The sequence below is a fragment of the Manacus vitellinus genome, unplaced genomic scaffold (assembly GCF_001715985.3).
Source record: "Manacus vitellinus isolate BGI_N305 unplaced genomic scaffold, ASM171598v3 scaffold_100_pilon, whole genome shotgun sequence".
Taxonomy (NCBI): domain Eukaryota; kingdom Metazoa; phylum Chordata; class Aves; order Passeriformes; family Pipridae; genus Manacus; species Manacus vitellinus.
The window spans coordinates 948,639-960,857 of NW_021938794.1; the positions used below are offsets into that span (position 1 = coordinate 948,639).

General features: G+C 54.5%; 2 protein-coding genes across 2 annotated transcripts in view; both read left to right on the forward strand.

Moving 5' to 3' along the window:
• Positions 1 to 4,159, forward strand: part of SCN4A (sodium voltage-gated channel alpha subunit 4) — a 33,650-nt gene extending 29,491 nt beyond the window's left edge. Inside the window, exons 23-25 of the mRNA XM_029963202.1 lie at positions 98 to 202; positions 933 to 1,203; positions 1,652 to 4,159. Coding sequence (XP_029819062.1) covers positions 98 to 202; positions 933 to 1,203; positions 1,652 to 2,844 — 1,569 coding nt within the window. The 3' untranslated portion in view covers positions 2,845 to 4,159. The remainder of the gene's footprint in view (positions 1 to 97; positions 203 to 932; positions 1,204 to 1,651) is intronic.
• Positions 4,160 to 7,295: 3,136 nt separating this feature from the next.
• CD79B (CD79b molecule) lies at positions 7,296 to 12,035 on the forward strand. Its single transcript, XM_008933673.2, has 6 exons — positions 7,296 to 7,362; positions 9,384 to 9,425; positions 10,343 to 10,651; positions 11,161 to 11,279; positions 11,552 to 11,593; positions 11,937 to 12,035. The coding sequence occupies exons 1-6, from the start codon at positions 7,296 to 7,298 to the stop codon at positions 12,033 to 12,035; spliced, it is 678 nt and encodes a 225-aa protein (XP_008931921.2).
• The last annotated feature ends 184 nt before the right edge of the window (positions 12,036 to 12,219 follow it).

Here is a 12,219-nt window from a genome sequence, read left to right on the forward strand (position 1 = left end):
ACATGGTCAGAGATGTTTGGTGGGCAGGAACATGGTCAGAGATGTTCGGTGGCGAGAGGTGAATTCCAGAGACTAACAGCAGCGATTCCCTCTATACTTTGGAGGCAAAGACATCTTCATGACAGAAGAGCAGAAGAAATACTACAATGCCATGAAGAAGCTCGGCTCCAAGAAACCCCAGAAGCCCATCCCCAGGCCGTCGGTAGGTTGGGTTAATCCCCCTGGAGTGGAGCATGCAGGGAACACTTCAATCCATCAGCTGTCCCAAAGGGAATGAGAAGGATCTGGGGAAGATCATTTGCAGGGCAAGGAGCCACATCCTGGCTCCCTGTTGCTACTCTTCAGACAGGAGCTCGCTAAGAGCTTGGGGCTTCAGAAGAAGTTGACATCAGGTCACCTCCTTTGGGTCTGCCCTTCAGCCCTGGCTTTGCTGGCAAGGGCATTGAGGGCATGTCTTTTGCAGGGATTTGGGTTTTCTCCTAGCTCAACTCCCAGCTCCTCCGTGGAAGAGAGCTGGGCTTGGGGAAAGCTCAGCTTTCAACCCCCCTGGAAGGGACACTGGTCCAGCCAATGCATTCACAGCTGAAATTTGGGGTTGGGTTTGGTAGCCTTGCACAACTGAGGCCTTTTCCATGTGTTTATTTGTGCCCTGTTAACTGTGGATATAACTAGAAAGTGACTGTTCTCCCTGCCCACACCTCCTGATTATGGTGTTACCAATGGGCTCCATCCTGTGAGGTGCTGGGTATCCTCCCCCCATAACTTCTGGGGCTGTGAGACCTGTACCAGCCACAACCCTGAGGCTTTAAGTGCTCTTTTAAATGCGGTTCCTTCTTCTCTTTCTGTTTGTGTCTTTTATTTTGTGTGTGTCTATCCTGTGGTCCCACCTCACCTCTGGTGCTCCATCATCACCCCCGTGGCCCCTACGGCAGAACAAGTTCCAAGGGAAGGCGTTTGACTTCGTTACCAAGCAAGTGTTCGACATAACCATCATGATCCTGATTTGTCTTAACATGGTGACCATGATGGTGGAAACAGATGATCAAAGCGAGCTCAAAACATCTGTGCTCTACAAGATAAACCTGGTCTTCATCGTCATCTTCACCGGGGAGTGTGTGCTCAAGATGTTTGCCCTGCATTACCACTTCTTCACCGTTGGCTGGAACATCTTTGACTTTGTGGTGGTCATCCTCTCCATCCTAGGTGAGTTCTGCTGGTCCCTCCAGTTCCTCAGGGATCCCACTGGATAATGAAGAGTGGAAATGATCTCACCAATCCACAGCCACAAAGCTGCTACTGGCCCCCTCTTACACCCACGCTTTGAGCAGGGCCAAGCCAGCAGGACCCTGAGACAAGAGGGGTGTGAGGCCACCCCATGCCACCAGCTGGGTGAGGGGCTGGGGATGTCTTTTGCTCCTCCTTGGTGCTATTCCCCCTTCTCTCCATGCTGCTGAAATGGAGCAGCCAGTGTTTAACCCTTGTGTCAACCCTGTACTCAGAGTTTATTTTTTTATATGTCCCCTCTGTCCCCAGAGGAGCAGAGTGTTGTGTACCATCAGGGGTGGCCTCACATCCCTGTGTCTGCCCAGCTCTGGCACATGATGGTGGCTGCAGAGCAGGGCAGACTCACCTCTCCTTCATCCCTTCCCAGGTATCGTCCTCTCCGACATCATAGAGAAGTACTTCGTGTCACCCACCCTCTTCAGGGTCATCAGGCTGGCCAGGATCGGCCGTGTCCTCCGGCTGATCCGAGGGGCAAAAGGCATCCGGACTCTCCTCTTTGCTCTGATGATGTCCCTGCCTGCCCTGTTCAACATCGGCCTCCTGCTTTTCCTCGTCATGTTCATCTACTCCATCTTCGGGATGTCCAACTTTGCCTACGTGAAGAAGGAGTCGGGGATCGATGACATCTTCAACTTCGAAACCTTCGGGAACAGCATCATCTGCCTCTTCCAGATCACCACTTCAGCAGGGTGGGACGGGCTCCTCAACCCAATCCTGAACAGCGGCCCCCCGGACTGCGACCCCGAGCTGGAAAACCCTGGAAGTTCGGTGAAAGGGAACTGTGGGAACCCCTCCATCGGCATCTTCTTCTTCTGCAGCTACATCATCATCTCCTTCCTCATCGTGGTGAACATGTACATCGCCATCATCCTGGAGAACTTCAACGTGGCCACGGAGGAGAGCAGCGAGCCCCTCTGCGAGGACGACTTCGAGATGTTTTATGAAACCTGGGAGAAGTTCGACCCAGACGCCACCCAATTCATCGCCTACAGCACCTTGTCTGACTTTGTGGACACCTTACAGGAGCCACTGAAGATTCCCAAGCCAAACAAGATCAAACTCATCACCATGGATCTCCCGATGGTTGCTGGGGACAAAATCCACTGCCTGGACATCCTCTTTGCCCTGACTAAGGAGGTGCTGGGAGACTCGGGAGAGATGGATGCCTTGAAGGCCAGCATGGAGGAGAAGTTCATGGCTGCAAACCCCTCAAAGGTTTCCTATGAGCCCATCACCACCACTCTGAAAAGGAAACACGAGGAAGTGTGTGCCACCAAGATCCAGAGGGCCTTCCGGAGGTACCTCCTGAGGCGCTCGGTGAAACAGGCGTCCTACATGTACAGGCAGAGCAAGGACGAGGACACCCTGGGCGAGGATGCGCCCGAGAAGGAGGGTCTGATTGCCACCAAAATGCAGGAGATCTACGGGAACAGTGGGACAGAGGTGGAGACAACCCCTGCCATTGGCCTCGAGCCCATTCCCAGCTCAGAGACGCGAGGTGCTCCTGAGGAAGCAAAAGCTTGGGAGAAGGAGCGCGTGGTGAAGGAGTCGCTGGTGTAACAGAAGGAGCTTCCACCTCTGGCCCAGCCTGAAGAGGCTTCATTTGTATCTCCTGCCCAAGAGCTCTTCCATGCACAGATCACCAGATCTTATATATTGAGCTAATTTCAGATGTTTCAAGCAGCCACCTTTCGAAGCAGGATCTCCTCCCGGGTTTTCCAGCTCACTGCACTTGCAAAGAGTTTAATTATTTTTCTTATGAGAACTGAATGTGAAAGCTGTTGTTGGTGAAAGAGAAACATGTTAGTTTTGAAATGATCTCATCACGGTAACGATGTTTTTCAGACATTAACAAAAGAGTATGTACATTTAAGGTAATTATTTATTAATGTTATTTCACAATTAAGAGATTTTCTTGTATATTATTCTTCCAGAGTGCAGCCAAGCAACCAGTGAAAGATGAGCCAAGTGAAATAACATTAAGAATAATTACAGAAAACACAAGGTTTTGTGAACAAAAATCTCCAAAGTCTTAAAGTAGCACCTTTCTTTTGAACCTTTGAATAAGCTTGATGATTATTTTTTTTGTTACCTACAGAGAAAGTGCAATTATGTCTTAAAAATTGGTTTGCATAGCCAAAACAAAGCATCTGCAGAAATGTTCTCAGGGTTAAATATCAGGTTTTCGAGGTCTCTGAATACGCATTGAAACCATAAATCATTCAGGGCTCTGTGATACGAATGTAAACACTATTCATAGTCATGTTTTTTCTCTGTTTTCCTGTTTCATCCAGATTTTGTGGCAGGAAAGCAATGGGCAAAGGTAGGGTTTGGAAAACCTCCTCCAAGAATCCCCAGTCTCTGTGACAAAACCTTCTAGGGTTTTTTCTAGCCCCTAGCCCTCTAGCAAGAGGAAATGTCCTGTTGGAGTGCTCCTGGTTGGCGTTCCCAATGTCCTCTTCGTTAGTGTTAATTAAGGAGATGAGCCCCCAGGGATCGGAGCAGGTGTTTGGATGATTCTTTCCATGAGCTGCTTCAGTGGGGTCCCTTAAATCCCACACAGGCCCCGGGGGGCTCAATGCAATGAATGCTCCTACCAGGGTGTGAATCCCAAAATCCTCAAGCAGAGATTCCTTCCCTTGGCTGGGGCTCCAGAGAGGATCCTGTGGCACGTGCTGGGGTCTCTGTAGAGCTGGATGGGGCCATTCAGGTCCTCACCAGGAAATCTCTGGGTAGAGGAGTGTTTTCCCGTGGGGAAAAAGGGTTTTGCTGCTCTTTAAACAGGTGGGCAAAAAGAAAGAAAACCAAGAAAAATGGCACTGGCACAGGTTGCCCTGAGGAGCTGTGGATGCCCCATCCCTGGAAATGTTCAGTTCCAGGTTGGATGGAACTTGGAGCAACCTGGTCTAGTGGAAGGTGTCCTTGCCCATGGCAGGAGGCTGGAACTTTAGACTGAAGATGAGCTTTAAGGTCCTTCCAACCCAAACCGTTCCACGATTCTACGAAAAACACACAAAAGGCCCCGAGTTCACCTCTGACCACCTTCTGCCTTCAAAAGGGAAAAAAAAAATCCTCATGAGATCAAAAACAACCACGAACCAAAACCTCTTCCACTTAAAACAAGGGCTGCTTCTTGAAACCAAAGGGTCTGTCTTTTTTGTATGATTATAATTAATTTCTTTTCTCGGGCTGATTTGGGCGCTGAGCCGTTCCGGATGCCCCACGTTCAGGCTGGCCAGGAGCGGTGCTGAGCTTGCTTGTACCCACGTGTCATCCCATAGCCTTGTGCCTTCTTTTCTGTGTTGTTGCTCCCTGGAGCAGGAGCCTGAGCTGGTGTCAGCGGCATTTCCGTGGGGAGCATCCCCGGCACGGCGGTTCCCAGCCCGGGCTGTGCTTCACAATCGATGCTGCTTGTACGTACGTGTCAGTCAGTGATGGGAAAAGTGCCACAGAGCAGGATTTGTGTGAGCTAAAGCCGTTTTACTTTGTACCTTTCTTAAAATAAACAACTGTAAATGATCTGTTATTACGATACCAAGTGCGTTGGGGTGTGTTGGAGGGGGGAAATGTTTTCCCTGAGCTGGGAGGGGTGAACGGCCCCTCCCTTTGCTCCAGGCCTTGGCCTTGGACCTGCCATCCTCAGCAGAGCCTGGTGGTCTGATCCTGCACTAGAGACCCCCAGGCACGTCCAACCCAGCCCCCAGAGCTTCTGCTCTGCTGACAAATCCATCCCCTGGAGCCCTCAGTGCTCACAGCGATGAACCCAACTCTGGGAGCTACAGGAGATGCTGCTGCAGGTTCCAAGGAGAGGGGTGGGCTTGGAGGAGGTGCAGACCCCCTGAGCTGCCCCATGGCAGGCTCTGTGGGGCCAAACCCCCCCCAGCAGCCATGTGGGAGCAGGTCAGCATCACGGGGAGAAGGCAGTGGTGGGCGAAGGAGGTTCCTGCGTCAGTGTGTGGCTGGAGGAGGAGACACCTCTGGGACTCGGTGACGTCCCCGAGGGACATGGCATGGCTGTGTTTTTGCTCTTGCTGGAACAGCTCGTCCCAGGGCTGGTGTAATTCAAGTTGGGAGCAGCGTGGTACCAACGCAGCCAGGGGGCTGGAGCGGGGAGGTGGCACAGCCCAGGAAAGGACAGAGGTGAAACCCAAACCCTGATGAATAGGGACGGGCTGGGGAAGGTGCAGCTGCCCAGCAGTGGCTCTGGACTGTGGGTTATGGAGTCAGGGTGGTCCAGGAGAAGAGGCATGAGGACACAGGACCCTCCCCACGGGACCACCAGGTCCCTCTGCATCCCTTGTCACATGTTACTGCAAACACAGGGGACTTCCAGGGGAGACCAAGCCCCTCCAGCCCAGGTCTGTGCCTGTTCCAGGGTGCCAAGGAGCCCCCGGGCAGTGCAGTGGGTGATTTGGCCACTATCACTGCAAACCCTCTTTAGCTTGTGCCCTGCTCCTGGTTTTACCTTGCAGGGCTTTCCCAGGCGCTTCCAGCATCCCAGCTCCCCTCTCCAGCCCCAGAGCCTCCTAAAACCCCCTCCAGTGCCCACCAAGCACGGGGGCATCCCATTGCCTTTGCCCTGCTGGGATGTCATGACCAGGCTCTGCTCTTCCAGCAGGACCCGGGGGGTGGTGGCAGCAGGGACTGAGTGACACAGCCCCTTCTCCTGCAGTGCCAGGAGAAGGCACCCCTCCCATCATCCCTTTTCCCCCCACAGAGCCAGTATTTCTCTAGAAAACTTTATTTCTCTTCTTTTCTGTCCCTTTGCACACAAGGTGAGGCTTGAGCTGGTTCCCAGCATCCGCCGGATGCTCAGGACTGGCAAAAAAACCACCAAACTTGCAGAAGATGAAGGTTTGGGGAGGCCCCAGGCAGTGGCACCCAGACTCTGGGGACCAACACGACTGGCAAAAGTACCCAAAGGTGTTTTTCACTTGAAGTCACAGCTCAGTGCTCACCTGCAGCCACTAAAGTGCTGCAGCTCAGGGGGCACAGCACGGAGGGAAACCATGTCATGCATCAAAATTCACCTTGGGGTGCCTCGCTGTGCTTCCCCAGAGTCTGTCTGTCTCCAAAGGATTCTTGGAGAAGGGTCTTGGTCATGGAAAATGGGGTGTGAAGCACCCACAACACCCAGGCATGGCTGGTGGCCAGGGAGGTGAGACCTTATTTTGACCATCTCTTCCCCCCTTCTCTTCTCCCTGAAAGTGCTTAAAAAACCTGTGGATGTGGCACTTGAGGACATGATTTAGTTGTGAACATGGGTTGACAGCTGGACTTGATATTGAAGGTCTTTTCCAACCTTAACAGTTCCATGATTTCATGACTCTGGATTTCACTTTTCCCTGGAAGGGCAGCTGCAGGGACTCTCTGGGGTGCAGCAATGGCAGTACATCCATAAGTACATCCACAATTAACTCCATAAACATCCTCTGTTCCTACCCCTGCTCCAACTCTTGGCAACTGGGCCAACATCAACCCCTGCCCACCACCTGAAGGGCCAAACACCCTGGAGGGGATCTTTGGAGCTTGGGGGAAGCACTGGAGGTCACTCCCATCCTCTGTCCCCCAGGGATGTGGCCAGGAAGAAGTCACATCCTGCTCCTTGGACTCATCCCCTGTGCTCATCCCAGGGTTGGCATCACCAAGTGCTTTGCAGCCAGGGCTCCTCTCCAGCTCTGCTGCAGATCCACAGCAGTCCTGGTCACCTCCATCAAATATCAGCACCACGGTGGGCACAGCCTGGGGACACGAGGATGGGCAGTGCCCGGGGACACGGGGCTGGACAGTGCCCAGGGCACAGGCACCTGCCGGCCCAGCGTCTGCACTGCATTCAAAACCAGCCCCGAGGGGAAAGTCCCCAGCAGGAGGATTTACATGAGCAGGAAAGGGGCCGTCTCGCGCAGCAGCACTTTGCCATTTTTAGGTCCCGGGGCCGGGCCGGCGGGAGCAGCCGCTGCGTTTTGCAGAAGCAAAGGCTGGATGTGTCTCCCTGCCCCGTGGGGTGAAACATGGCTGATCTGTGCATGAGGCTCTGGGTGCTCCAGGTGAACCTCTGGCTGCTGGCTCTGGTCACAGGTAGGCATCAAAGGGGGCTTGCACTTCAGAGCGAGGAACTCTGTGCCCAGGGGATGAACTGGCATGAACCGTGTGCCCAGGGGATGCACTGGCATGAACTCTGTGCCCAGGGGATGCACTGGCATGAACCGTGTGCCCAGGGGATGCACTGGCACGTGTCCCCTGCTTGGGGGCTTCACCCAGCTCTGCCTTTCACTGTGTCAGTTTTAAGCTTTGCTCTGGCCTCTCTCAGTCCTGCTCTGGGCTGGAAGCCTCCCAGGTGCAGCAGAGCCCGGGGGGGGGGACACACACAGGGCTCAGGACTCAATGCCCGCCTCAGGTTTTAGGTTTTGCTTCCCACTGGGGTGTGGACACAGGGCACGTTTTTGGCTGGTCAGCTGGCTCTGGCAGGAGCCCAGCACCAAGTGGGTGCAGGGCCTGCCTGGCTGTGGTTGCAGGTGTCAGGAAAGAAGGGTTGTTGTGGTCTTTTTAACCATTTTTTGCTCTCAAAGACCTGAGGATGGGGCTGGCACATCACTGAGGCCATGGCCAAGCCACAGCCCTTTGCTCTGTGGGGTTCAGTGTCTGGGAGCAGAGGAGAAATGGGAGGAAAATGGCTTTGGGGGAGATTTGTGGGCCCTGTGTGAACATCCCTGTGCTGTTCCCCTTGGCATCCCCATGGAGAAGCAGCAGATAATCCAGAACATGACTCCTGTCCCCTTCCAACACCCCTTGCCTGCTGCAGGGACACCCACAAGAACCTGCAGCAGATCCCACACAGATTCCTTGGCAGGGGAAACTTGAGCCCATGGGAGGAAGGGCATTTAAAGTGTTTCTGTGTTGGCCACACAAGTCCAGTAGGGATTTGAGGTCGCAGGGTTTCAACGTGGCTCTCATGGTGACTTCAGGGGAGGAAAGGGGAAGCTCAGCCCACCTGTGGCTACAACAGAACTCCTGGTTTGGAAGGGTGTGAAGGCCTTCAGGGTGAGGAGCCAGCCTGGTCTTCATTTAGAAACACCAACAGAACACGGAGAGCAAAGCCCTGAGTCTCACTGACTGGTGGCACCACAGGTGACAGGGACACGTACCCAGCACACAGCCTGGAAAAAATGAAATGGGGCTGGAAGGGAGAGTTCACCTGTAGAGATGTCAGTGCTGGAGGAGAACAGGGCAGCACCGACCTGGAAGGAGCTCTGGTACAGGCAGAGGGGCCCAGGACCAAGCCAGGATGTGCCTGGGGCAGGGAGTCTGCAACAAGGTGGCATAGGTTGGGGTGAAGCTCGGGTTGGGGAATTGAACCTCTCTTCTTCTTCTTTGTCTTCTTCTTCTTCTTCTTCTGGGGGTGGTTTGCAGCTGCCCCAGCGTGCTGGGAGGTGGTGCAGCCCCCACCTCCGTGCCGGCTTCTCCACGGCGAGGTCTGGCAAATCTTCACCAGAGGCAGAGTGGGCACTGAAGCGGGGCAGTAAACAGGGCTGGGGCTTCCTACGCAGCTGCAGCAAGAGGAACCGAGGCACAGGGGCACTGGAGCTGCGGACAGAGGCACCCATGGGGCTGGGGGGGTCCCCACCTCACCCCGCTTCCTGCGCTGCATCGCAGGCCCCACAGCTCCTGCCACAGCCCTGGTCCTGAGGGGCCGTGTGGCCACAGGGTCTGAGAACCCCCCTGGCCATCACAGGGCTCTGAATCCAGGGAAGTCCCAGCAGAAGTGTTTCTGTTTGATTCAGAGTGTAAATAGAGAGGGTGAGTGTCTGGACCCTTCCAGAGAGGCATCAGCCTCGGGATCATTAATAGTGAAGGCGGTTTTCACTGGGGTGTCAACCCAAAAACAACTTGGAGAAGATTCAGGAGATAGGATGGAAACAGAAGGGTTTGTACCCAAATCTGCACTGCCCCGTGTCCCCTGAGCAGGGCTCTGTTGATGCTCCCCAGCACTCCAGCCCATATGGAGTGGGCACGAAGGACCCATGGCTCCTGCCATTCCATGGGGGACACCCTCCCTGAGCTCCTGGCCATTACCTCAGGGCTCTTCTTCTGTCTTGCAGGTGGGATCTCAGCAGACAAGAACAACACCAGCAACAGCACAGGTATGGCTCAGACCCACTGGGCTCTTCCCCCGTGTGTGTCCCCAGGGTCCCTCCCACCCCCACTGGCCACGGTCCCTGCAGGCTGTGACCTCCTCCATGGCACATCCCCAGCCCTGCACCTTCCTCTCCCTCCACAAAGCCAGATCTGGTTTGTCTTTCCTAAGCACCCACACATTTTCCCTCTGCATTTGCAGAGGATGTTCCACAAATAAGCCTTTCCTTGGCACCAGGCACCGGGCTTGTGCCACAGCACTTGTGCCATTCCCCCCCATAGGGCTCTAAGCATGAAGTTTGCAACCCAAAGGAGCCCTCAAACTCACCACTCTGGGACCAAAACATGGCCAAAAAAAAACCAAACAAAAACCCCCCAAAAAACCAAAATACAGCAAAATACAGCAAAATGCAAAAACTGTGGAAGTCTGAGAGAAGTCAGATGGGGAGATGGGGCTGTCCCAGCAACACTCTGTGGTGCCAGCACTGGCTGTAATCTGGGAGCTGGGATTTACAAGATGTACACAGAGAGTGGTGGGAGCAGCACCACAGTATTGGAGTGAAGCCATTCCCACAGAAAACAGAGTTTCCATTAAAAGTGTGTTTCCACCAAAAGGCTCCAATTTCAGAGAATCACAGAATATCCTGAGCTGGGAGATGATCCCGGGTCCACAAGGATCATCAAGTCCAACTCCTGACCCTGCACACGACACCCCAAATCCCACCAGGAGCCTGGGAGCATTGCCCAAGCAATCCTTGAGCTCTGGCAGGTTTGGGGCCATGACCACTACCCCAGACAGAGATAATTCAAAACCAAAGCTGAATGCTCAAGAGCAGTATAATCCATGAAAGCGGGGAGCTCCTGATGTGGGAGATGCTGGGGGCTCTCGGGGGTGCCAGGTCTGTGACTGCCCCTGTCCCTGCAGGCAGTGTGTGCCCCACCGTGCACCAGCACCCACGGTACGTGGCCGTCAAGAAGAACATGCCCATCTACTTCATCTGCTACTCCGACAACCCCGAAATCATGCAGTGGTACAAGACAGCAGAGGACAGTGAGAACATCTGTGGGCTGGATAGTAACACCTCCCAGTACACCATCAACAGGACAGACTCCTTCATCAACCTCACCATCCTCAGTGTCACCTTTGAGGACAGTGCAATCTACGTGTGCGACAGAAAGAACGTCCTGGAGAAGAAGCACCTGCATGCGTGTGGGACACAGCTCCGAGTCTTGGGTGAGTGGGAGCTCCCAGGGAATGTTCTTTCTCCTTCTCCTCTCACCCTTCCACCTCCATGTGAACCCCACATCAGGCTCCTACACACCCACCTCTGCCTGTGCTGGTGGGACCCCTCAGATACAGCCATGGGTTGTTGCTCCATGGCACCACGTGGTTCCTCATTGCCAGCACCAAACAGCAGGACAACCCTCCCTGGTTTGCCCTGGCAGGTCCATCCTGCAAAAATACACCCCAGGGACCACATTTCTCTAATAAATCAGATTTATCCTGCTCCTGGCCAGTGGTGGGTTCTGCCCAAATTGTCTCATCCCAGAGATGGTCCCTGATGCCAATCCTGGGGGCAGTTTACAGTGCTCTGGTCTCTCCCACTCTGGAGGACATGTCACCCTGGTCCCTCCATCCACCCTTGCTGACACACCAACCTGTGGCCATGGTGAGCTCATCCCTGGTCCCTGGGAGCCTGGCACAGAGGTGAGATTGGGCTCTCCCCGTGATGTTGCTCCCAGGTCACAGCAGCCTCAAGCAGATGCAGAACAGGAACACCCTGAAAGATGCCATCATCATCATCCAGTCCATCCTGCTTGTCATCTTCATCAGCATCCCCATACTCCTCTTGCTGGATAAAGTAAGTGACAGTGTCTCCAGCAGTGGGGATGTCCCCAGCTGTGCCACTGTGGTGCTCACAGCAGTGTCCTCCATTCTGGGCAGGACAGTGAGGGGGATGGGGATGGACCAGCACCGATTTTGGGGCTAAAGTGGGGAAACAAGCATCTAAAATGCTGTGTGGGACTACGTGGATTTGCCTGTGGAAGTGGTGGGACCTGACCTGGGGGACCAAGGCTGGGGACAGGGGATCCTGGTGGGGCTGACACCAACCTGTGACTCTCCTCTCCATAGGGTGAAGACAAGAAAGGCCCAGAGGAGGACCACACCTATGAGGTAATTAATTACAGAAGGACCTTTCTAACATCAACCTGGGCCTTGAAACAGGGAGTTGTGCCCTTGCTGGATGTCTGCTGGGTGTCACCAGCCCCTGTAGCCTTCCTCCTTGGGAACATTCCTTCCAAGTTCACATCAGCCAGAAAGAGCTGCTCGTAGAACCAAGCCAAGCTCAGAGCACAGCCAGCCATCTGTCTCCATCTTCTCCCTGCCAGAAGCTGCTCCAGTCTTGGGGAGAACAGCCTGGAAATGGATCCCCACTCAGAGGTCCTAAGGGGGGGATGTGCTGTAGATGGAACCATGGTCCTCCTGCCACGTTTCAACCTCCTTCTTATCTGTGCAGGGGCTGGAGGTGGAGCAGATGGCCACCTACGAGGACATCACTCCTTTCCGGGACGTGAAGGCCAAGTGGACAGTTGGGGAGCACCCGGGTGAAGAGTGAGGGGTCCTGCACCCACGGCCAGGCCGGCACCAACACCCTGCCAGGACCCTGCCAGGACCTGTGGGGGCGGATCCCCCAGACCACAGCTCTGCCGGGCACCTGGATCCCGGGTTGCAATCCTGGGATTGCAAACCACCCCCAGCAGCCCTGCCCAGGGTGGGATCCTGCTGCCCTCGGGCACTCG